Here is a 25,506-nt window from a genome sequence, read left to right as displayed (position 1 = left end):
AGGACTATAAGACGAAAAACCACAGAATGTACATAATTACTAAAATAAACACATTTTACAAATTGCTAACGTAATCATTGGCTACTCTAATCAATGCCCTATAGAACCCTGTACATTGGAATCTGCCATTGGCTAATCCACTACCTGCAAAACCACCCAAGTGAAACCCATCAACTATAACGTCACCACCGTGAGCATCATTAACTCACTGTCTGATTGGTTACCAGGTCTCATGCTGACAGTGATAAAAAGTCTTCATGCCATTGGATGGTACTCCTTGGGGTGCCCTTGGATGTTGCATCCCTCTAAGACAAACGAATTAGCAATTAATATGAACATAGAGATCGAAACTTGGCTTCAAGAAAAGAACAAATACTCCCATCTCACTTCCCATGCTGGGGCTCCAAGGGTCCCAGACCATTGCCTAACCTTGAATACCTCCTTCTGCAACTCTTCTCTCAATATATGTTGCCAAAGAAGGTGCACCTTCTTCTAATTAGGTCATGGGATGAATAGGTGTTTTAGAAAAACATGGTGAATGCCCGGTGCGCAGAAAATGATTTCTCGCATTTATTGGTCTCACCAATACATTCAAACACGGGTGCGATGACACTAACTTGTCATTGGGGGTCCTGTGTATGCAGCTTAGCTTTGTATCTTGGTCAATGTTACTACATGGATCCCTGTGCACCTGCCAATCAAAGTTCTGTGTATTCATCTAGTTATCATCTAGAACGAAAATAATTGCTGCATATCTAGTTTCGATTCCTGGGAACAGCTAATTCGCACTTCTTCAGCTAACACCCTCCTGTGCTCCTTTCTTTCATCACCTTAGCTGTTTGGTGTTTTTCAAACAGAAGCAAAAAAGAAAACATTCAATAAAACAAATACATTGTGCAGCTTCGATTGGGGGCCTTGTCTCAAAATGGCGATCCCTTGCTCAAATTACTACAAACAAAACTCAACAAAACGAATGTTCTAATGTATACCCTGTTCAGCTACACGTACCACCCTCCATTGTTTTCTATGTCGTCTGTGTATTTGGGAACCTAATGTTCCCTGCAGTGCAGAAAAACTAGTTCCCTGAAGTGTGGTAAAACAAACTCTATTCTACCTGTGTCCATAAACTACAAAACAACATGGCAGCTATTCAAACAACAAAAGGCCTAAAAACCTTCATATTTCCGCTCTTGCTTGAGAGGTCTGGTAGGCGGTGTAGATGCTGCATCTGCCCTACCTGCACCATCACACTTTTCAGCAGTCCATTCCTACACTAGAGTAGCAAACAGAAGGGTTATTTTAGATAATGTTGTCAAAGTCACTGCTCTCAGACTGGATCTTTCTATCCTCTCTCCTTTCATCCTTCCAGAGGCTCTGCTGGAGTCATGAGATCTTAAACTGGTCCTTGGCATCAGGAGCTTTCCCACGTCTCTTTCAGAGCCTGCATGGTCCTCCGGCTTGTTGGTCATGTTTCTCCTTATGTCCTCAGTCTTGGAATTTGTGCTTGGTTGGTTTTCTCAATGGATCTCCATTTCACACTGGGGTTTTGCAATTGGATCCCCAAGACGTTTACCTCATGGGTATATCCCAGATCGTTCCTCCAGACAGGGATTCTCAGTTTTACACTGGTTTGAAGCATCAGCGTTTCCTGTTCTACATCTCACTAAAACCATTTTTCAAGATTCACAGTAAAGGTTATTCTTGTTCTGGAAGTCGGGTTCCTGTATGTAGGTCTTAATTCCAGACCATTGCCAGCTGTCTCCATGGCCTTCTTTCCAGGTCTTGCACTAGACATGTGTAGCATAAGTCTTACTGAGCTTTTTCATCAGGCCATTTCGGCCAGGCCAACTCTTCAGGTTTTCTTGTCAGGCTTTGCACCAGGTTTTGCATCAGAATTCTTGGTTTTCAACAGGTTGTCGCTTCAGTTATGGTGATAAGTATTTCTCCCACTCTCAGCTGGGTCTTTCTCGGGTACATCATATTTTAATGCCCCTCCTGCCAGGGGTCAGTCTTTTGCCTTGGGTTAGCTATTGGAGGTACGAGGTTCTTAGCACTCCAGTTCCCTCAAGGTCAAGTGGTGTAGATCTCTACCTCTTGAGCAGCCTCTATATTCCAGGCTCCTTCTATGAGGTATGCGCACCCATGGTCTGCAGTGAGCCTTTCCAGAATGCTGCAGATTCCATCACCATGTGGTCTTCCTGGGAATTCTGCCTCTAGGTTCTCCTCTTGGTAAGAAGGAGCAGGGACAGAAAGGTATGTCTTGCCACGGTTTTATTGCACAGTACACTCCAGCCAGGGACTCCTTCCCCGGCAATTAATGTGGCGTACAATGAAGAGCTTTTTATTTTTAATAAACCACAAGTTCTTTTCTGTTTGAATAGGCCTCCAACCCGTCTCGCACCCAACCTCCACAAACACCTGTGTCACAATGGACCAGGAATCAGGCCGGTGTCTATCAATAAGATATTTATTCATTTATTATTTAATGAAAAAGGAAAATCAAACAATTTTACAGCCACTAATGTTGTGGTACACAATTGCACAAATCAATTAGGTTAAGATATCCTGTTACAATTCTCACAATCTTTAATGTCAACACAGAAAAAGAGCAATTTTAGAAAGAGATAACACCAACGGTTTAGACCTGCGCCCTGCAACACTCAACCCTAAACATTAGCTAACTTGATTCCTTTGACTGGAAGGCAGTGGTAAGGAGTAGGGATAGAGAGAAAGCATGGGATTTGGAGTAAAGCCCACCACCCCAAGATGGGAGGCCAGCAAAGAAAGTGAAAACCTGTTTTTGGTGCAAAACGGCAGAATTGGATTTCGATTATTACTCACACGGGTGGGGGGCAGAAGGAAAGGAAATGTGTGTTGCTTACACTTGAGGAGATAGGGAAGCTTAGAGACTACTATTCAGCGCACCAGGGCAACAATAGAAATAAAGTAGGAAAATCGGTTTTGTAACGAAGCAAATGGAAAAGGAAAGATACAATGGCAAATGGAAATTCGTTTTACACAGGATTTACAATGACAGACAGCGCAAGGAAGGGGTTTAGCTCAGAATAGGAAAATCGGTTTTCACTGACAAGGACTGAGACACATAACAGATAGACTTGTGGGCAAAAAGGGATTGCTCTCAATGGCACTACGGTTTGGGTTTTTACTAGGACAGATGCAAATAGGAATTTGTGGGGTGATGCACACAATACACGGACAAGCTCGGTTTTCAGTTACAAGGAGACTAAGGGGGTCATTACGAGTGCGGCGGTAAGGGGTTAACGGCACCGGTAAGGATGCCGATGCCGTTAACCTCTTACTTCCACATTCCGAGGTCCCTTAGCGGGTCCCACTAAGGCTGGTTGGTTTTACCAGCCGCCCTTAGCGGGAGCCGCTAAGGGACCAGGGAGCTAATAACGGGCCTGCTATTTGCGGGCCCGTTATTAGCTCCCTCCCCATTCCCATTTATATCTATGGTGACTCGAATGGGAATGGGGAATGGTTTTCTGAATGGGGATTTACCGGGTCCTCCAAGGTTGGAATGATCCGGTAAGTCCCCATTCAGAGAACCCGGAAACGAGTTTGGAGGCAGCCATGGTGCTAATAGCACCATGACTGCCTCCAAACTCGTAATGACCCCTAAATCTTTTGAGGCAACACTTAATGACTATAATAATTTATGAAAGACATCAGGGACAAGGTGGTTAATTTCGAATTTCAACCAATTTGGGAATATGTGAACATACACAGGCTAAACACAGATTCTTCTATGGGAAGGTGACTGAATTACACTGGCAATTTGGGGTTTTTCCATGGGGTTTTCAATAGGGTATTCAATGGGGGAATTATTGGGTGCAATGCTACAAAAAGGAAGGGTTTTTGCAATTTAGGGCTGGGGTTATTTGCTACTTACAAAGTAAGCCTTGGTTTGGGATTCTGGACAGCCAGCTGGATCTCAGGACACGCTGGACAGCTAGGCAAGGGGTCTCGTCACTGCACTCTGCCTTGGTTTGGGATTCTGGACAGCCAGCTGGATCCCAAGGCACTCTGGACACCTAGGCAAGGGGTCTGGCTCTGCACTCTCAAAGATGGTATGGTTCAGCCACCTTCTCTCCATCCTTCTTCTCCTGTCACCCCAGATTTGTTTTGTCTGTCCCCTGACCTAGTACAGTCTCCCTTATATAGCACAAATGACATCACTCACTTTACAGTCTAGGGGGGGTACTCTGTAATTACCCCTACCACTCAGATAGGACAGGTTACCATTCCTCTCTCCACCCCCTGGCATGATTGGTTCAAGGGCAGCGAGCACCATCTGTCTGTTTGCATTTATTACCATTCTTTGTTCTCTTGGCCACTTTTTGACAAATAACAGTTATGTCTCATAACTTCATAATTCTACTAGCCCCTGACATATGAATTAGATATATGGTTTTAGTTGGTCATAAGGAATTAGGTAAGCCAATCGCCAACTCAGTATGATTTCGCATGGCCCGGTGGCACATTTCTGTCCTTTTCTCAAAATGTATAACAGTTACAACTCTGCAAATGATCAGGCATGTTCATAATTTCACTCCATCTTTCCACCAATTGCCATCTTTGTCCCATTTTTAGAGCAGCCAGAAAACCATTCTAACTGGCCTTTTCATTCTCCAAGATCCTAGAAAGATGCACTTTCTCTCTTTATAACCGTCTTGAAATTATATAAAAACATAACATAAAATACAAATTATTTCTCATTCTAATTACTGTGAAAAATACCTAAAAATGAAATCAGATGTCAATTGGGTGAATCTGTCCCCCTCTGTGGGAGCGGCACCTCATCCCCCACAGCCAGTGACCAGAGATTTTCATGACCCCCTTTGAAGTTGTCATTTTGTTCTTGGTAGTGGGTGCAGGAAGGAGCTCACACCTCCTAGTCAAGCTTTAGCCACACTTGCTTTCTTTGAAATCCCTGAGCCCCCGCCTTCAAGTCTGGCAGAGCAGGGAATTATGACGCCCTCAGTAACATCACATCTGACTGTGAGATGGTTCACTGGTAGGTGCGACTTCCAGTGTAAAGCAGGGCTTTTACTTGTGAAGTTTCCTTCCTTAGCCCAACTGGTTTTTTCCAGTATTATGACCCTCTTCAAGAGTGATTGAAGTCTTGTGGTTGGAAACATAATGTACATTGCTTAGTCAACCCCACCACAGCAGATTACCATGACATTTCAATACAAGCAGTGCTGTCTTTTCACTGTGGCCTTTTAAAAGTCGTTTTTCTTTTTCATGCGTGTGGAAGCGGTTTCTGCGTCTACTGTTTGAAATCCTGTCTTGTTTGTCTTGGGATCCTTTAATTTCTTCTTTTGGGAGTGGGTTTGCATTTGCTGTTGGCCCATTGACAATGAGGGGTAGGCCCCCTTCCACATGGCTCTCGGATTTGACATGAACAAAAGGAAAAGCCAAGCCATTTTTCGTTTGCAGCGCTTCAAGGGCTGCTGTTCAAGTGAAATGGAAAGCAAAAGCCATGTTGGATTGTAATGTTGAAATCCTTGCCACTCATGTGAATTAAAAGTAAAACAAGGCCATTTGTGATGCAGTGCATAACTTTTTGTCATGAAGGTGAGATAAAAGCATGCAGGGCTGTTTGGATGCAGCATTCAACTGCTTGCCACTCAGGTGAAATAATAGCAACGCAGGGCCATTTTTGGATGCAGTGCATAACTTCTTGTCATTCAGATGAAATAAACACTTAGCAGGGCCGTTTCTGGGTTGCAGTATTAAAATGCTTGCCACTCATGTGACAGGGAAAGCAAAACACAGCTGTTTTTGGTAGCAGGGTTTAACTGCATTTTTTCAGATTAAAGGGATTTCTCTCTAGGGCCTTTAAATACACCCCACAGACTCCCTCAGGATTCTCTCCTAAACTGTGGGTTTCCAGCCCCTTTTATCTTCCCTCACTCAGAGCTGGGTTTTCTCCCTCGTTTTCCTTGTGCTATTCCCATTTCTTGTTTGAATCAGGGATCTATGGATCATTTCTATCCCCCTCATTAACTCATATTAGGCCCCTGTGTGGATTGGGTACCTGTCTGATGGGTCTGATTGTCCCTAATGAGGGCTGGCGAGGGATCATAAGGTTGCACAGTGGAGAGTGGCATCTTGGAATACTCTGTGATGCTGAATGTAAGACCGCACGGCTCTGTGTCCCTCCAGTATAAGCAGACATGGAGATACATCAGTGCTGATGTCATGTTCTGTGTATGTAGTCTCCTAATTCCCTGCTATTTGTCCAGTAGCTATTCTGGTAATGAAGCGGGAAGTTTGTGAACATCACAGTTTTGAGGTCGGATACACCGGTACCATTCATGGCAAGCAAGCAGAACTCATAGTTTGCTGGTCCGATAACAACGGTACCGGCAAGCTTACTGGTACCGTTGTTACTGGACTGGCAACCTCGTAATGAGGCCCAATGTATCAGTGAACTACGTGTTTAGGATAAACTCTTCCTGGTACCGTTAGGGCGTTCCAATTTACACTTTTGTACAGATCTAGGCATGAGTTCCTAAATACCACAGTGTCCTTCGTGCAGTTATTTTCCACAGCCCTTCCCAGAATGGCAAGTAGGGGACATTTACACACTGCTTCATGGAATTATTTCCGTGTATAACGGGGATTGCGGGCCATCCTGCGTGCAAATCCCTGTTTGACGAATGGGGATTTGTGGGCAGAATTGCACGCAAAAGCCCGGTTTACACGCAAATAGTTCCATGAATCAGGGCATTAGGCTCCTTCATCGCCTTAATGTATAAAAGGCCAGGCTTCACCAGAATGATGCCCGTTATTGATGTTCTTCCTCAGTGCAGCCCTAATGCCTGGACAGGTGGACATGTGGCCGACCCCCACAGGCTTCTCCATATTTTACCCTCTACTCGGTTCAAGCATTCAAACTTATTTTGACAAAACGTCTCTAGACCATAAACAGTGGTGGGCACAATACGCTGGCAATACATGGATATTATTCCTTTCAGGGTAAGTCCTCCCGTTTGCTGTGAGCGCCAGGACTTTATTCCGCTTTTTCTGTATGGCAATCTCGCCGCTGAGTTTAATGTCTGGATATATGTTAGTATTCCGCAAAGCCGTGAAAATACTACTCTTTACAAAAGCGCAAACTAGTTCTGTCCATCACCAGCCCTTCAGCAGTTGCCTTGCAATGTATAAAGTATCTATGTATATATCTCACTATTGTTTTTCATCTGAATTGTCTGACTGAATCACATGTTTAAGTTTCCATGCAACTAAGGTAGCCACAAGTAACAGCGCTGCAATGCTCTTGGGCTGTATGTGCGCTATATAAATGTGAAAATAAATAAATAAATACATATCCATGTCCATTGGCCCTCTCCACTGGTGAATTCCCCATGCGGTTAACCCGTCTCTTGCCCTTTTTCACACCACGACCATATATTTAGTTTTAGAGTAGTTTATGAGTAGGTCATTAGACTCCGCATACATGGCTAATTTGCCGGCTGAACGTTCCAATCCAACTCTAGTGTGGTCCCATACGACCACATCGTCCAGACACATAATGGTGGTCACGTTCTGTCCCCCACACCCTTCAAGAGGTGCAACAGGTCTGCCATGCACAGGTGAAAAGCATGGGTGCCAGCACACAGCCCTGCCTCAGGCCTTCATCAGTCTTAACCTCTATAGCCCAGGCTCCCATGTTGCCCAACCTCACAAATCCCATATGATGCGGAGTAGATCCCAAGGCACCCCCAATCCTCAAGTCTTTTCCACAGCATTTCCCTGTTAATGGTGCCAAAAGCCGACTTACAGTCGATAAACATGAGATGCAAGCGAGGGTTGCCAGGTGTATAAGCACGTGTTCTCAGGGTAGTCCTGAGTAGCCGTCCATGTGAGGTAACACCCATCTGGAATGGGACTAGTAACATATTCTCTCTGCCCACTTCTTTATCCAATCCAGTACTCCAGTACTATAGTCCTAAATAGTCTAGCATGGAGGGCCATCTGTAGTCTGATGGATTACCAGAATGCCACTTCTTGTACCCAGGGAGCCTGGGGATAAGGGTGGCTTCATGAAAAGTGTCCAGGATTCACCTTTCTTTACAGATCTTAGTAAAAAGTATCATAAGAATGTCACCCCATTTTTCAGGGTCAATCTTAAATACAATATTTGGTAACGCACCTGGACCAGAGGCCGGTGATCCTTTTAATCTCTGTATTTTAGTGACCACTGTTAGTTTGTCAAAGGTCGTATTATAGGGTGTACATGCGTAAGATGTCACCTCCTCTGCCCGATCCACCTAATGTACAATATGCTTCACTGATATACTCCATCCATGTCTGGTCATCACTAGGGTGTTATGGGCTCTATCGTGGTCCCTCTTTCTGCATTAAAGGCCTTCCACATACGCCTAGTGTCTGTGCTAGTTAGTATGTTCAACATCTTCTGCCACTTTGAATTGCTGGCATCCATATGCCAGCGTTTAACTCATTTCTATAGGGGATTGCCTCAGTCCTGGTCATAGTGCGAGCCCTCGGCAGGTCAAGGCGTCCTCTCCTTATTCTTCTTACTCTTTGCCTGAAGCCTGCATTTGGCAGCCCTGATACTGGGGCCTGGACAGCTGTACTTCCCCGACTTACCGCTAGGAATCTAACTAGCTCCTACTTATCCAGTGTTGAAACCAGCATACCACCATTTCATTCCCAGAGCAATCAGCAAAATCAGGGTATACCACGTGATTCGGGCTTCTCAAATGTCACCTGACCGCCTCAATGTATTCATTCACATTTGTATCAATTTTCTGGCATATTGACGAGTCCTTGCTCACTCCGCTGGGTTCACAGCTATAGTCACAGCGCCTCAGAATTAAAGTCACGTGGAATATTCACAAAGAACGACCAGCCATAAAAAATAAATCAGAAATGGTCTGGCTAATAAGAAGAATAATAGCAAGTGTTCCTTTACAGCTGCTCCTGGTGGATTCCTCCCGCTTCTAGGCGCTGTAGTAAAGCATGTTATTATTTCCATATGTGTTGCTACTCATTTGCAGGCTAAGCGTGTGTATGAGTGCCGTTATAATGCATTGCAACTCATGGTCTCATACTGTTCATTCAGTGTTTGCATGTTATTATTTTACTTGCAGTTGCTGCTGAACGGGGTGGTGTTTGCCAGAATGTCCCCACGGCAGAAAACCAGCCTGATTGAAGAATTTCAAAAACTCGAGTAAGTTCTGCTTTCTTCATTGTTTTTTTCAAGAGTGGATTAAAAATCAGCATATTGGTGACGTAGCACCTCGAGAAAGAAACGGTGGGGGGGCTCTGAATCACTGCAATATTTCTGGACGAGCCGAAACACGTCCCTCCAGCAGAGCAGCCTCCAGTGCGGATCAGAGCTGCTGATTCCAGCTCTTAATTCCCTGCTTGGAATATTCCAGGCCTCCACGGTTTCCCGGGCAACGGCCTATGTTGTCCTATTTCTCTGTCCAGCTTCCAGCTTCACCAGGACCCCTCTAGCTGCTGAATGTGAAGGTGGTGCCAGGGTGTGCCTCCTGGATCCATGTGTGGCCCATGGGGGGCTCCACTACATGAGGGGCCAGATCAGAGTATCCATTTATGCTTAGAAAAATAACTCGCCCCCTCACATCATAGGTGTGAAAGACGTGCTCTTAAGCATTTCCTGTCCCGCCTCCTTCCTCGCGTGACTTCCCGGCGCTGGGGCTGCACTCAATAAATACTCTAATAATACTGATAATAACGGTGAAGAGTGCTGTAGTTCTCCTCCTAAACTAATAATTACAATTACTGTGTCTGAAAAAAAATGTTGCACATAGGGTGACCAGATTTAAAAAGCAAAAAACCGGGACAGGGCAACTAACATAAAGGTAGGACTAACTCTTGAAAGTGGCTGTCAAGGCAGTACACTTCAGTAGCGTTTGGAGGAGAAGGGGGTTTAAGTGTTACTGTTCAAAGAGACACACATTATAATTAATTTATCACAAACTAACACTATCCTAAATTGTAAAATGCAGCATTTCTTCTGTGCGAGATTGTGCATTCTTGACTGCCAGCTATGAAGACCTACTACCAAAAACTGGGCCCACTGCAGTTTCCAATGGGAACATAATCTTGAGAAAGGGGGGCAGAGCACCAAATACCGGGACAGTCACAGCAAAACCGGGACGTCTGGTCACCCTATCTTGGTGGATACTGATATTTTCCAGTTCAATGGTCCTTAAATTGTTGACCTCAGAAGGTTAAAAGGTTGAGTTACTGCTCTATAGGATTTCGGGCTAGCAAATTTCAGGCCCGCCCTATTTGAGTGACTAGTGCGTCACTTGGGAGCTATCCACCCACACATGTTGTGCTCATTTTAAAGTACAGCAACGTTCAAGAGCTAGAGGCCAAACGGGCTCCGCAGATCACAGAGCCTCAAACATGGTATGTCTCCTCACTGCTACCAATATAGCCCAGACATCATGCCACAAACATGGCAATATCGAGAAGGAGGGGGCGATAGGTTGTGATGCTGCAGCTTAAAGGTACTGTAAACTAAGGCCTTTTCAATCACTGGCCCCTAAAACTGCAGCAAAGTTCCCAATCTTCTAAAGTCTCGCGCTGCGACCCTGCTGGACGCCGCGGTTTCCTCTCTTGCTCCCAGCATTGTCGTCAAAAGACTCTCCCTGCACCCTGAAGGCCTCTAGAAGCTTAATCGTAGTTCTATGGTGTGGAAGCATGAACAGCGGGGTTCACACTCTTGTACCTGAGTCTGGACTCTAACCTATGGCAGCTTACTCACCTTCTAGGCGGTGGATGCACCTGGCCTTATCTGTGATGCTCAGAAACTGACCCCATCATGTCTTTCTTCTCTTGCAGTTACTTTGTGGGCATGTGCGGGGATGGAGCCAATGACTGTGGGGTGAGTAGCGCTACATCACGTTTCATTTTCTGTAGTAACACCACATTTAGGCTCTCAGGAGTGTGGCGGTGATGCTAAAAAATGGTATCGTAAATATTCCAATGATGAAGTGGGCCATCATTGGCTATTCACCGCATGGGGTAAATAGAAAGTCCGCCTGGGCGAAGATAACGGGTATTATGCAGCGGAAGGGGGTATATGAGTAGTCATTGTTGAAATAAGTAGCAGGTGGCCATTCCCCAAGTTCAATTAAGCCCCACTATCACCTCTACCCTTTGATTTAGGTCCCGTCTTTACCACACCCCATAATTACCCACACACCACCCACACACTTTCAATGACCAGGCACTGCTCCAACTGTAGCCATTTGAGACCACTCCTACTCCTTTCCATGATCAGGATAGACCAATTACATCCCTTGACTATACCCCTCCGCAGCAGCAGATTTGTCCTGCTTTAGCTATGACCCCTATTCCCCCCCAGAGAGTAGACAGGTCACATTGTGAATAACCCCCAATGTGATCGTTTAGAGCACATCACAGTCTTTCCAGGGTGACACTGTACAGACTCTGGCACATACAAGAAGGCCCCAAACCTTTGGGCTATGACCAAATCCACCAGGTGGGCTGTGCCAGAGGACTGGATCGGCCCACTTCAAGGCTGCACTCGACTGCGATTAGCAGATGCTGCTAGACTCAACTGCCTAAACCACCACTCAGATGTCACACAATTGTGATGATGCAGATCAGGTCAGATCCGGCCCGCCCCCAACTGTTCCCAGAAGCAAATGAAGGCAGAGGCTGAGAAGTGATCTGTAAACAACAAGTTTAAATATTAGAGGTAAATAAACTGCCTTAAAGAATAGAATAGATTGTGCTACACAAGTAGGGTGTGAAGTAGAGTACACTGAAACGATCAGGGAGAGGTTACAGAATGCACCAATGGGGGTCTACAAGTAGCATAGAGATGGGCGTAGGTAGCGATAGGTTGCAGAATACCAGGGCAGGGAATGATGCATGGCAATGTGTGAGACACAAAGAACATTAGCATGGCGGAGAAAGAAGTACAGAACCGCCATCTTTTAGACCGAACATTGAAATGCCTCTATACTTTAATACTGAATCCTGAGTTCAAAACTTCTTTGCACACAATCCCAAGGCCCAGGATGTTTAGACAGACACTCAGGTGTCAAGGTCAGTGACGAGGGGGGCCCTGACAGGGAATCAAAACCACTCTAGATAACATTCCTCAGAAGCACACAGCATGCAACTCTATAGTACATTAGTTTCTATCATGCAGTGAGAATGTCCAGATGGCCTTAATCTCCAGGTGCAAATAGCTATTATGCCAAACAACCTCCCAATGCATAAACACACAGCACAGCACACACACACAGGTATTTGGAAGTGAGGATATAATAATAATCGTGAGATGTGTCACTCCCTTTGGTTTAAGGACAGTTTTCCTTCTTATTTCCGCAGTATGATATGATATGGCATTTAAAACGCGCCTATACACAAGGGATTTAAAGTGCGATGAGGCAAGGGAGGGGGAACAGAGGGGAGACAGAGACAAAGATCTTACTAGGCCTGGTGACATCGAGTGCAGGGGGGGGTTAGGGGGCAGTGCAATACATAGGATCAATAGTAAATAAATAAAATAAATAGAACACTGGTAAAAGTGTGGCCAGCTAGTGGTAAGTGCAGGGGTAAGTGCAGACATCAGGTGTCAAGCGCTGGTGGGGGCTGTAGGGATACAGAAACAACCACCAAGAGCAAGGGTTGCCGGAAGGCAGTGAAGGAGTGTAGCTGGCCAGGGAGGGGACCTAGGCCCAAGATCAGAGGGTAGCCAGGTGACCAGTGCAGTTTCAGTCAGGATTTCAGCATGGGAGAGGAGGAGAGAAAGCTGAAGTAAAGAGGAAGGTCTTGAGGTGCTTCCGGAAACGGAGATGGTTCTCCTCAAGTTTCAGGGGGAGGCAGGGAGGCTGTTCCAGAGGGAGGCCCCGGCCAAATAAAGAGATCTACCACCAACTTGTTGCATGGAGAAGCGGCTGACCCTGAGAGAGTTGGAGGTGGATGAGCGAAGAGGTCGAGAAGGAAAATATTTAGGAAGAGAGAGTTGGAGGTAATGAGGCCCCAGGACCCAGAAGAGGGTTTTGAATTTAATACTAGCAGTCACTTGGAGCCAATGCAGAGATTTCAGTCCTGGAGAGATACAATCTCTGGGCTTGAGGCCAAGGACGAGTCTTGCAGTCCTGTTTTGGATGAGTTGCAGAGGGCAGAGAGTAGAAGCAGGCAGATTTAGAAAGAGGCTGTTGCAGTAGTACAGCCTAGAGAGAACCAGAGCTCTGGAGACAGTGAGCTTCTGGGGGAAGGAGAGGAAAGGAAGAATACCTCTGAGGAGGTGCAGCTGGTAGTGTGACTTCTTAGAGACATCAGAGATGTGAGGCGAGAAGGAGAGTGTGGAGTTGAAGATGACCCCAAGGCGTTAAGCCTCACAGGTGGGAGAAGGAAGAGGGCCAAGAGAGTCCGGCCAGAGAGTGACAGGAAAGGAGGGAGCAGATGTAACAATGAGGAGGCTCTCTGTCTCACTGGCACTAAGGCAGAGAATATTGGTGGCACACCACTCCTGGATAGCAGACAGACAGTCAGAGATGAGAGACGGAGAAGAGGTGGCGGAAGGGAGTCTGAAAATGAGCTTAGTGTCATCCACATATATCTGATAGTTGGGGCACAGAGCGGCAATGCGGTGGGCAAGAAGTGCCAGGTATTGGTTGAACAGCCTGGGAGAGAGGTTAGTCCCCTGGGGAACACCACAGGTAGAGATAGAGATAGAGGAGAGGAAGGACCCAAGTTGGGCTTGGGAGGGTCGATCGGAGAGGAAAGAGGTTAGCCAAGCCAGGGCCTGATCAGTGATATCCAGGTTATCATGGAGACGGTTGAGCAGGATGGCATGGTTAACTGTGTCAAAGGCAGAAGAGTTATCAAGTAAGATGAGGAAACAGGGGATATTGGAGTCAAGGTTGGAGAGCAGATCTTCACGGATGTTCAGGAGAGTAGTTTCCATGCTTCTGGCAGCTCTGAAGCCAGACTGATGGTCATGGAGACAGCCAACCAGTTTGGTGTGAAGATTAAGCTGGGATATGGCCAGCTTTTTAAGGTGTTTGCAGAGGAAAGGAGTGATAGAGATTGGGCGGCTGAGGGTTTCTTAAGAAGAGGGTTCACAAGGGAGTGCTTCAGGGGGGAAGGGAAGACTCCAGTGGCGAAGGATTGGTTCCAGAAGTCAGCCAAAGCACGAGACAGGGTGTCGATGTGGTCCTTGATGGTTTTAGAGGAACAGAGGAGAACCTGTTTTGACGAGACGTTGATAGATTGGACTTGTCTAGAAACCTCATCTGGGGAGAAAAGGGGAAAGGCAGACACACACACACACACACACACACGATAACACTTGTACTTGTACTAATGAATCTAATATAGCCCACCGCTTTGATGATAGTGATTGGATGTCACTACCAGAGCGGGAACTGGATTGGAGCCCGCTGCAAAGCTGACTCTATCAATACAAGCATTGGTAAAACTAAAAGTTGTTTTCTCTTGTTAATATATATAATTTTGAGGAAACAAACAACAAATTGAAAATTACCAATAGACGTGCATTCCAGGACGGTGGCCTCAATGCTCGGGGCTTCAAACATGCAGCGTGCCCTCTGCCCATGTCCTTGTGATGCCGCTGCGCTGAGATGGGAGGAGCAAGATGGAGGGAGAGCTGGGATGAGTGATGGAAGGAGAGGTTGGAGATGGAGTGACTGTGGAGACATTGGTGGTGGAGTTAGAAGGTGGTGGGTGGTTAGTGAAGAGGAGATTGAAGAAGGGGGAACATCAAGAAGACAGGGAGAGGAGGTGGGGGTCAAGTAGCAGTGTATGTGTGGTAGGGTGGGTTTCTGGTGGTCTAATAGGGTGAGGTATGCTGGGTGAGGATGATACCAAGTGAGGAAGGGTGGGTTGGTGGGTATAAAGGAGGCCAATTAGTGTGGGTTGGTGAGGATGTAGGAGATGAGGTTGGGTGCTATGGATCACAGGATAATGTAGGCTGGGTGAACAGGCATGAAAGAGTTGAGGCAGGGTGTCTGCTGGGGGAGAAATGCGGTGAGGTGGGTTGGTGGTGTGAATGAGGGTGAGGTGGGACAGGTGGGTGGTGGTGAAAGAGGCAGAACATGGTGAGGGTGCAGACTCTACTCTCATTCTGCTGCACATACTCATGTCATAATATGAAAAATCATTGGCACCAAACTGGTCCATACACATGGACAAGGGGGGGAGGGGGATATAATAGCATGTGAGGCATAATCAAAGTGGTGCTCCAAAGCCATGACACTCACAATTGCTTCCTCAGAATTTGCTAGTATACATATAACTACTTTTTGAGAGGTGCAAAGGCCTCCTGTCCAGTCCACCTGAAGACATACACTCCTATCTGGGGGCTGTGGAGGAGCTGCCACCTCTCTGCACACAGCCCTTTAATATTAAAGCAAGCTGCTGCTCTTATCTAGAGACCCACATTTCAAATAGGATGACAGGTCCAGTGGAATATTTTACGAAGGGAGGTATTTGGTCAACTTTGTAAACATCTTCTAAGCCTCGCTCATTCAAGATCCAGCCCAGGCGGGAATCCTGTCCCCAAATATGCGGTATTTCAGATGGATTTCCGTCCACGTTCCTATAATTACCGCTTGCGTGTTCCCTCGTGTTAGTCCACAGCCAGAAGACACATGTGGAGCCATTCCTGCCTGCCGGTCTAAAGCGGAGGATCTCTCAGCTCAGCTGTATCTCGACCCCTCTGGAGTGTACCCATCCCGGCACCCTCCCTCTCTCACAGATTCTCTGCTACCCCCGGACCCTACTTATAAGCACCCAGGGACGTCCCCTCTGTACAGCACGGTGTTGATTCATATTAAGGTTTGCATTGTATTAATTCCAGACATGTATACATACATATATGCATCTGCTTTTGTATGGCAAGAGAACACCTTGCAGCCTGTAGGCCATGGTAGCCTCTGCAATGAAATGCAGTCAGATTGCTCTGTTCCAGGGGCTCCAACATACGGCTCTCCACATATTTTGGCCTCAGACTCCCATGATCCTTCACGATTGGCTATGCTGGATAGGGATGATGGGAGTTGTAGTACAAACATGTGGCGAAGGGAAGGTTTCAGACCCCTACTCTATTCTAATGGTCTGTATGAAGGAATCCGTGTTGTGTGTTCTGCTGATGTGTATTTATTATGGTTTGCGTGCTCAACGTGGTCTTCTCAGAGGATTCTTAATAGAATGTCTCTTTGTGTTTCAGGCCCTGAAAATGGCGCATGCTGGGGTCTCCCTGTCGGAGCAGGAGGCATCAGTGGCCTCGCCTTTCACCTCACGAACCCCCAACATTCAATGCATTCCACATTTAATCAAGTACGTTTTTCAATTTGATGTCAAGTTATAGCCTATAAGAGATTTCCATTACAAGACCAGGCTCTGCTAAAATTGGTCCCCTCTAGGCTCAGCTAAGTGTGTCCCCCTCTAGTCTAGTCTAAGCAAAGCTGAGCTATGCCCCCTCTGGGCTCATCTAAGCTCTGTCCCCTCTAGTGAGTGTTAAACTCTGTCCCTCCCTACTCTTCGTCAAACAATGCCCCTCTAGGGTCATCTAAACCATGCACCCCACTATGCACAGCCAAGCTCTGTCCCCTCTAGATTCAGCACAGCTCTGTCCTCTCTAGGCTCAGGTAAGCGTTGTCCCCGTCTAAGCTCAGCTAACCTCTGTCTCCTCTAGTCTCTGCTAAATGTTTCCCTCCCTACTGACGGCCTTTCAGAGTTTCTAAAGGTAGTAAGGAGACAGGTAGAGCAATGCAAGGACTTCATTGCGCGTCTAACTCTTTTGCGTGGAATCTGCTGCTACCATTGAATGCAGGACGAGCCCAGACTGTGCCCAGTCAATATATCTAAAACATTACAGAGTAGACCATAATACCGAAAAACTCTGAAAAGATTAATTAAATAAAGGGTAGTGGTGTAAAGGGGTTAACATGTGTCGGGATGGGGTTAGGGTGGCGTTATAAGGGTAAAAAAACAGGGGGATGGGAGCCCAAATTAAAAGAAAAAATAAATCAGTAGTTTGGCCGCGATTAATTGTACCACTCTGTAATGTCCGTTGGTAAAATCACATATACCAGCCAATGCACGCTTGCATTTCGCACGCTTGCATTTTGCATGCTTGCATTTCGCGCAGCTTTGATGTGCTGGGACGCGCTCCAGCCAGCAATTATGTGCCGGCATTGACCACTTGGGCTTGTGATGGAAATCACTAGGAACTGTGAGTACCTGGGCATGTGATGGCAATTTCTGGCAGTGGCTTGAGTACCCAACATGTTATGGCAGTACCTGGCACTGATGCAAGTACCTGGACATGGAACAGCAATGTCTGGCAAGGGCTTGATTGCATGCAGTGGCGATCATTGTTACTGCTGTACACACTTTGGGGCCAATTCATAGAATTCGGCGCACAAGCGGCGCACGCGGCTGGCGCACAGTGTGCGCGTGCGGTAGGCTGCGCCAGCCGCGTGCGCCGAAACACATACAGGCGCACAGCGTATTCATGGATTCCAACATCCACAACCAGCCGTGGCGCAGAGTGGCGCAGCGACCCTGCAGCAGCGTCAGTTACGCCCCCAAGAACGCCCCTTGCGCAGGGAAAAGCCATCAAAATCCCCAATCCAGCGCAAAGGGCAGCAGCAAACGCAGTGCGGGGAGCGTGTATTTCAGGGGTGTGCGGGTGTCCCCACACGCGATAGGCCTGGGTACGTGTATTACAGGGGTGCGGGAGAAATTCTACACGCGATTAGCCTGGGTACGTGTATTACAGGGGTGCGCGAGAAATTCTACACGCGATTGGCCTGGGTACGTGGATTTCAGGGGTGCGCGAGAAATTCTACACGCGATTAGCCTGGGTACGTGTATTACAGGGGTGCGCGAGAAATTCTACACGCGATTGTGCTGGGTACGTGGATTTCAGGGGTGCGCGAGAAATTCTACACGCGATTGGCCTGGGTACGTGGATTTCAGGGGTGCGCGAGAAATTCTACATGCGATTAGCCTGGGTACGTGTATTACAGGGGTGCGCGAGAAATTCTACACGCGATTGTGCTGGGTACGTGGATTTCAGGGGTGCGCGAGAAATTCTACACGCGATTGGCCTGGGTACGTGGATTTCAGGGGTGCGCGAGAAATTCTACACGCGATTAGCCTGGGTACGTGGATTTCAGGGGTTGGCGAGAAATTCTACACGCGATTGGCCTGGGTACGTGGATTTCAGGGGTGCGCGAGAAATTCTACACGCGATTGGCCTGGCTACGTGGATTTCAGGGGTGCGCGAGAAATTCTACACGCGATTGGCCTGGGTACGTGGATTTCAGGGGTGCGCGAGAAATTCTACACGCGATTGGCCTGGGTACGTGGATTTCAGGGGTGCGCGAGAAAATCTACACGCGATTGGGCTGGGTACGTGGATTACAGGGGTGCGCGAGAAATTCTACACGCGATTGGCCTGGGTACGTGGATTTCAGGGGTGCGCGAGAAAATCTACACGCGATTGGCCTGGGTACGTGGATTTCAGGGGTGCGCGAGAAATTCTACACGCGATTGGCCTGGGTACGTGGATTTCAGGGGTGCGCGAGAAAATCTACACGCGATTGGGCCTGTGCGAGTGGGGCAGTGTATTACGTAGGTGTGCAGGAAGTTGAAGAGGTGAATTGCCAGTGTGGGTCCTCCCAGGTCTCCCCTCTACCCCCTCCACGACCTCTGCAGGCAGCCCACACCACAGGGGACTACCCTGCACCCCTGGTCATGTCCCGCAGGCAGCCCATCCACCATGGGCATGCCCCCCAGCCAAGCCACATGTCCCCTTGCACCCCCACCCCCCAGCAGGCCCCCACTCATGTCCCCCTGCACCCCCACCCCCCAGCAGTGCAGGGGCAGCCTCCACCAGGCCCCCACCCATGTCTCCCACCACCCCCAGTCACCAGCCACCAGGGGCAGCCTCCACCAGGCCCCCACCCATGTCCGACTCATGTCTCCCAGCACCCCCACCCCCCAGCCACCAGGGGCAGCCTCCACCAGGCACCCACCCATGTCTCCCAGCACCACCACCCCCCAGCCACCAGGGGCAGCCTCCACCAGGCCCCCACCCATGTCTCCAAGCACCCCCACCCCCCCAGCCACCAGGGGCAGCCTCCACCAGGCCCCCACCCATGTCTCCAAGCACCCCCAACCCCCCAGCCACCAGGGGCACCCTCCACCAGGCCCCCACACATATGTCCCCCTGCACCCCCACCCCCTAGCATCCAGGGGCACCCTCCACCTGGCACCCACACATGTCTCCCACCACCCCCACCCCCCAGCCACCAGGGGCAGCCTCCACCAGGCCCCCACCCATGTCCAGGAACAGAGACTTCCATGCTGTCATGTGTGCAATCTGCACAGGGCTCCCCATGTCACATTCAAACACATGCAACAACCATGCGGTTCACACATTACAGGTCGCACATGCATTACCATGATGTCCCTGCACACATACATGCGTACATGGCCTATGTCACACATACAGGCAGGTATCAGACAACCAGCACACTGCAACATGCCCTGTCTCACACAGCAATGCTTGGCCACTTACCGCTCAACTCCAGACGGGTCTCCCTCTCAAGGACCTGGGCGTGGAGCGCTGGGTGTATGCGTTCCAGGACCCTCAACTGGATGGAACTCATGCGGCCCCGGCCCCCCTCCACAAGGCGCCGGGCCTTCATGAGGGTCCTTGACCTCAAGTCCTCCCAGCGCTACTTGACCTTCTGGATGTTGCGGGTTGCCACCCCCTCCGCCTCCTCTCCCGTCCTTCCCTCTTGGCGCGGGACGATCCGAAGAGGGCATCATACTGCCCCAGGACTTGCTCCACCAGGACACCAACTTCGGTGGCAGTGAAGCTGGTGCCCCTCTGCCCCTCTGCCCCTCTGGCCGGGGGTTGCAACTGGTGTCAGATGTGGATGTGCTCCACATGGCAACCCCAGGGGCAGGAGTGGCTGACCAACTGGGTCCTGGGGCTGGGCTGTGGAGCGATGTCATTTGAGTCGGGACTCTTCTGTACCAGCAGGGGTGGACACAGCAACTGGACCCCTGCAGATGGCTGATGTGCAGGCACCAAATGGCAGGGCACGGTGGCAGCAGGCAGGCAGGCAGGCAGGCAGCAGCAGATGGCATGTGGGAGGCTGCTTGGGGCACTGGGGGCCAGTGAAGTGTCCTTCTGGGCAGGAGCGCGGTCTTCCGTGCGTTTTCGCGTGGCCAGCTTCATACGGAGTGATTAGGCACGTGAAAAATCTGCACGCTGCGTGTAATGCGCGTAAGCGCGCGTGAAAAACTGCACGTCCGCGTGTAATAGGAGGAAAGGGCCCATGCATAAGCGTGCGCACGTGAAAAACTGCACGTCCGCGTGTAATGCGCGTAATCAAACGTGAAAAAGTGCACGTCCGCATGTGACTTGACGCGCGCGTGCGTTTTCCCTCAGCACGGGTTAAAGGTGAGCGGGCCCAGCAGTTCGCTGTACGTGCCTTTCGTGGAGACCGACGTGTGTTGCTGCTTCCAGTTGTTTCGCGCGCCATCTACTTCACAGCTCTCAAGGACGTATCTCTTCTTTTGGCGGGGGTATTGGCTACGCGTGTTTTTCTGCATCGCGCTAGTCAGACGGTGAGTCGCAAACGCTCCTTTTCCCACTGCGGGTGCCCCTGTGTATCGCACCCATTTTCGATGTCATCGTAGCCTGCGTGTCCCACGCGTACGCGTTATACGTGTTACTGGGTGCCACCGCGTACTGCGGGAGGTTTAATCCACGCACGTAGGCTGCAGGGTTGCGTGCACGGTTTTACTGCAGTTTTGGGGTGCCTGAGCGTTGCGTGACCCGTCAACACATCACCGGGGTCACATACAGCCTTGCAGGTGCAGGGGGGCTGTTAACATCTTGCTTCCCACCCCCTTCACCCCAATTGCCCAGGTCAATTGTGCTGTACACCTCCCATTGGCACCACTCCATCTGTGCCAGCACTATAACATCTGTGCCATGGTAGGGAGGCTACCAAAGGTGAGGGGCGCCTCAGCTGGGCGTCCTCCTCGTGGCGGGCGTGGTCGGGGACGTGGCCGTGGTGACCAGGGAGTAGGGGGACTCCAGGGTGTCCAGGGCAGCCACAGAGGGGGAAGAGGCAGGGGTGCGCCACTTGAGCACAATGTTGTGCCATGTGTCGGTGCAGCCATGCCACCACCCCCTGTGGTTCAGGGGGATGCAGCTCCTGCATCTGGCACTGGCACCCATATGACCCGGCAGTCCGTTCCATCGACTGCCACGGGCCCAAGGGTAGCGGTAGCTGCAGGTGCAGTTGTGGACACCGCCACCCAGGCTCAGGGTCTGCCAGTGCAGGCTGCGTTGGCACTTGAAGAGCCCTTGGTAGATCTCCAACAGGCCAGGGGGGAAACCATTGGGGCAGGCCGGGCTGCTCAGACCAAGACACGTGTCCCTGGGGCAGTCATGTCATCTGCTGCCCCGAACAGCCGGGTGTTGGCAAGTGCAGGGGCAGATGCACCCAACAGCACCCCGGTTGTGAGTCTGCCAACCAGGACCGTTGCGGTCAATGACCCTGCCACAGCTGATGTTGCTGCGCAGGGTCCATTAGTGGGCACCCAGCTGCCACTGACACAAGTCAGGCCTTTGGTCATCCCTCCACCTGCCACTCCCTCGGCTCAATCCACCCAACCCACTGGCCATACTGGTCAGGGCGGCATTAGCCAGCCAGGGTCTGCGCCACAGTCCAAGAGGAGGAAGGTTGCATCTGCAGCACAGGCTGGGACCCCACACACAGCCACGACCTCCTGCACGTCGAGGAAGAAGCCTTTCTGTAAGCAGGAACTGGACTTCCTCGTGGACTACGTGCGGGGACACAGCCGTGACATGCTAGTGGGTGCCAATAGTCAGACTACGGCTGCCCAACGTGACACCCACTGGAAGCATGTGGCGGAACATGTCAGTTCATTCGGCCATGAGGTGCGCACGGCGCAGGAGTGCAAAAAGCGCTGGAATGACATCAAGCGCAGCACTAAGGCCAAGCGTGCCTCAAATTACAACTTGACTCTGGTGACTGGCCGTGGGCCTGCACCAGAGGAGGAAGAACTCACTCCGCATGAGGCTCTCGTTGCGGAGTTCATACCACCAGAATTGGTCGAAGGTGTGGGAGAGATGCTGGACTTTGATGCCCAGTCCAGTGAGTGTTGATGCGTAGTTGTTGAGGACGTGTGTGTTTCACATGTGGGATGTGTTGTGCATGATTGCTGCTACATGTGACCTGTACATGGTTCTGATGTGTAAGTAATGCAATGCCACCGTCATGCATGTCTCCTCTGCCTGCATGCGGGACTCCATGTGGCCATGCTCCCTTGCCCCTCCTCCGCCACTCTGCACCCCAGTTCCACCTTTGCACTGGTCTGCTACATTCTTGCCAATGTGTAGTTTCATGTTCATGTGTCCTGTGTAGATGCTAACTTCCAGCTTAGAAACTGCCAGACATATGCCGTGTGGTACAGCCTTAGTACTCGATGCAGGGCATCCCACTTGTACTGTGCATGGGTCAGATGTCCCGCAGGGACATGAGTGCCCATTCATGCTCCATGTGCATTGCACACATGCCCCTATGTGTCCTTGACTGGATGATCACTGTAATATCAGTCCTTGGTTACATACATTGCCTGCCATATTATCGGCCTCCCCATGTCAACTGTGGCTCAGTCCTGCGTTGCACACATGTTTAGGCTCTGACAATCTGTGTGGCTCACAGGCCTCAGCCTGTTCAATGGCCAATGACTCTGTCCAACTCCTGTCGTGTCTTCTACACACGTGGCCGGCCTCCGGATCTTCCATCATGTGTCCTGCCCACTGTCCCAGCATCATTTGCAGTGTTGTAATTGAAATCACATTAAGCTGTTGATGCCAGTCAACACTGCTTGTCAATACACAGGTGTATGGTCAGCCTTTTGATACCATGCCAGGCATCCCTGCTTTGGTACTGGGGTGGAGGGGTGCTTGCCTTCTAGACATGGTACACATTGAATACACAATGCACGTGATGTCTGATTTTGACATTGCACTGCCTTCACATTTCCTGGCACACACCATGGAGTTCTTGTACATGTAGGTAGTGAGTGGCGTACACATTTTCTGCACTGCATAGACCCACTTCCATGCAAACTGCCACCTTTCAACAGGTCTGATCACAGAAGCTATTCTAAGTAGACCCAGCATGCATGCAAGGTCATATGTTGTGTGTCACATGTCTGCCAGATGCCTTTGCTGTCGGTGTGTGTGTGTGTGTTGTGTGCTTCTGACATGTGTACTGACCCTTTCCTCTCTATTTTTCAGGTGATGACGCAATGGATGCAGAGGATGGTGTTGTCATGCCAGACACAGGGTTGGTAAAACCACATCAACCCGGCACTAGTGGGGGTCGTGGGGTGGTAGGCCACGAAAACCCCCAAGTGCTGCAGTCCATCCTGTCTCTGGCTGTCTATGAGTCCAGCCTTGATGACGACTCTGACGTCCATGTTGAGTTGGATGACCATCAAGTCCATGTGTCAGGGGTGAGTGATTCTGATGTGGACACTCCTCTGTCTGCGACCCCTGCACTGAGGGATCAGACAGTCTTGGTTCCTCCGCCCGTGGTGGATCGGGACGCAGGGTCACCCTCCACACCAGTCACTGATGTGCCTGGGACATCACGTCGACGGGGGCATGTAGTCGTGCAGCCGCAGGCGGTGCCAACACAGCGAGGACCCCCGGTCCTTGGGTCCCGCAGGGGTCAAGCCCGGCAACGCGGTCGCCGCGCGCAACCGCTGTATACTGAGTGGGAGCAAGACATGACTGCCAATTCAGAACGGCAGGGGGCAGCAATGGAGAACATCGCTGACAGCATGGAGCGTGTGGCCCGATCTGTGCTCCCCCCTGCTAGGCAGGTGCTACTCCAGCAGCAGGCGGCACGGTCCACGGCCCGCTCACTCAGGCTGGGCATGGCGGCCTCAGACAGGGCACGCCAGGCTGAAATGTCGTCTCTGCGTCAAGCAATTGCTGCTCACGCAGAGGCGCACATGGATGCCCTGAGGGAGGAGTATGCCTCCCTCAGATCCACTCTGGGTGTCCTTATGATGTCCCAGAGGCAGCAGGCAGAGGAGAGGTTTGCACAGCTTGAGCGCACCATCTCGGCTGAGCTACAGGCTTGCCGGGAGGTGCAGCGGTTGTCCAGCCAGGCCTTGCAGGAGGAACTCCGTGTTACACGTGCTACCTTGCAAGAGGAAGCACGTGTATCACGTGAGGTCCTGCATGCAGACCTATGTAACATCGCCACACAGAACCAGGCTCACCTGTCCGGCAGACTTGCTGCCGACGAGGGGCAAGCTGCGGCTAGGCGTGGCCAGGCTACTGTGCCACGTCCTCCTTTCCAGGATGAGCCAGACTCGGACGACCATCTATCTCCCACATAGGTCGTGCTGTGAAGGCGTTGAGCCCATGGAGGTATTTTTTTTTGGCTCAGCATCATCGCATGTGGATGTTGAGCAGCACCCTGTACCTCCCCCCTCCTGGGTGCCTCCCCTCCCCCCCGGGTCGTATGTGGCCATTTTTGATTTTTCTTTTAGTTTAGTTAGTTAAGTTTCTGTTTGATAGTTAGTTTAAATAGGTAATGTAGGTTTTCCTTAGTTAGTGTAATTAGTTAATAGTTGAGTTAGTTTAAAATTTGTAGTCTATTGTGCTTACATGTGACAGTGCGGTGCCTTGTGGTTTTTGAAGGCATCCACTGTCTGTTCCAGCTGGGCCCTTTATGGTTGTCTTGTGTATGTGTTTGCTGCTTGGGTACCTTGACTCACATATGCCACTCCTGCCTCCCTTATCCATGGGCTCGCAAGGATGGTTTGGTGTAACAGATTTTTACACAAGGGCTTTGGACTGTCATATCTGTGGCATGTCTGGTGCTTATTGACTTGTGTTGACACCCCTAGTGGGGATGATTTAGGTGTAATTGTCCACTGTTCAGCTTTTGCTAGATGGGGCGTGTCATGATTAATGTGGACATTGATTGCTATGCATTGTGTATTATGTTTCATATCTTTCCTGTACACGTGCTTGTTGCAAGTCATGCTGTAGATAGTGTTCCACACTTTGGAGGTGAAAGACGGACTGATGGTGTGATTTGTGATGTGACTCTCTGACATGGTCAAGTAATGAGATGCCTGATGAGACACACACAGATCACTTTGATGCATTAATCATGTGTTTCATGCACTTTCTGCAGGGGGATGAGGCATCAGAGCACCTTTGCCAGCAGACATGGCCCATTGGACGACCTAATTCCTGACCCGTTTGTTGGTGCCCACATGCACATGTGTGCACAAGCAGAGCTACAGTGATTGCAGACCCACATCCTAGAACTGCTGACATGTTCCAAGCAACTCCAGGCAAGGTGAGCATCACAG

At 49.7% G+C, this 25,506-nt stretch overlaps 1 protein-coding gene across 3 annotated transcripts in view; it reads left to right on the top strand.

Annotated features, from left to right (window-relative positions):
* The window catches only part of LOC138491102 (probable cation-transporting ATPase 13A4), a 995,403-nt gene that overhangs the window by 723,910 nt on the left and 245,987 nt on the right, over positions 1 to 25,506 (top strand). For all 3 annotated transcript variants that reach the window (XM_069617423.1, XM_069617421.1, XM_069617422.1), the window contains 3 exons: positions 9,147 to 9,226; positions 10,876 to 10,918; positions 16,268 to 16,377. In XM_069617423.1, the coding sequence (XP_069473524.1) occupies positions 9,147 to 9,226; positions 10,876 to 10,918; positions 16,268 to 16,377 (233 nt within the window). The remainder of the gene's footprint in view (positions 1 to 9,146; positions 9,227 to 10,875; positions 10,919 to 16,267; positions 16,378 to 25,506) is intronic.

This window comes from Ambystoma mexicanum, chromosome 10, assembly GCF_040938575.1.
Source record: "Ambystoma mexicanum isolate Mex_15411 chromosome 10, UKY_AmexF1_1, whole genome shotgun sequence".
NCBI lineage: Eukaryota > Metazoa > Chordata > Amphibia > Caudata > Ambystomatidae > Ambystoma > Ambystoma mexicanum.
Note: the sequence above shows the minus strand (reverse complement) of the source record. Positions and strands in the feature narration are given on the sequence as shown.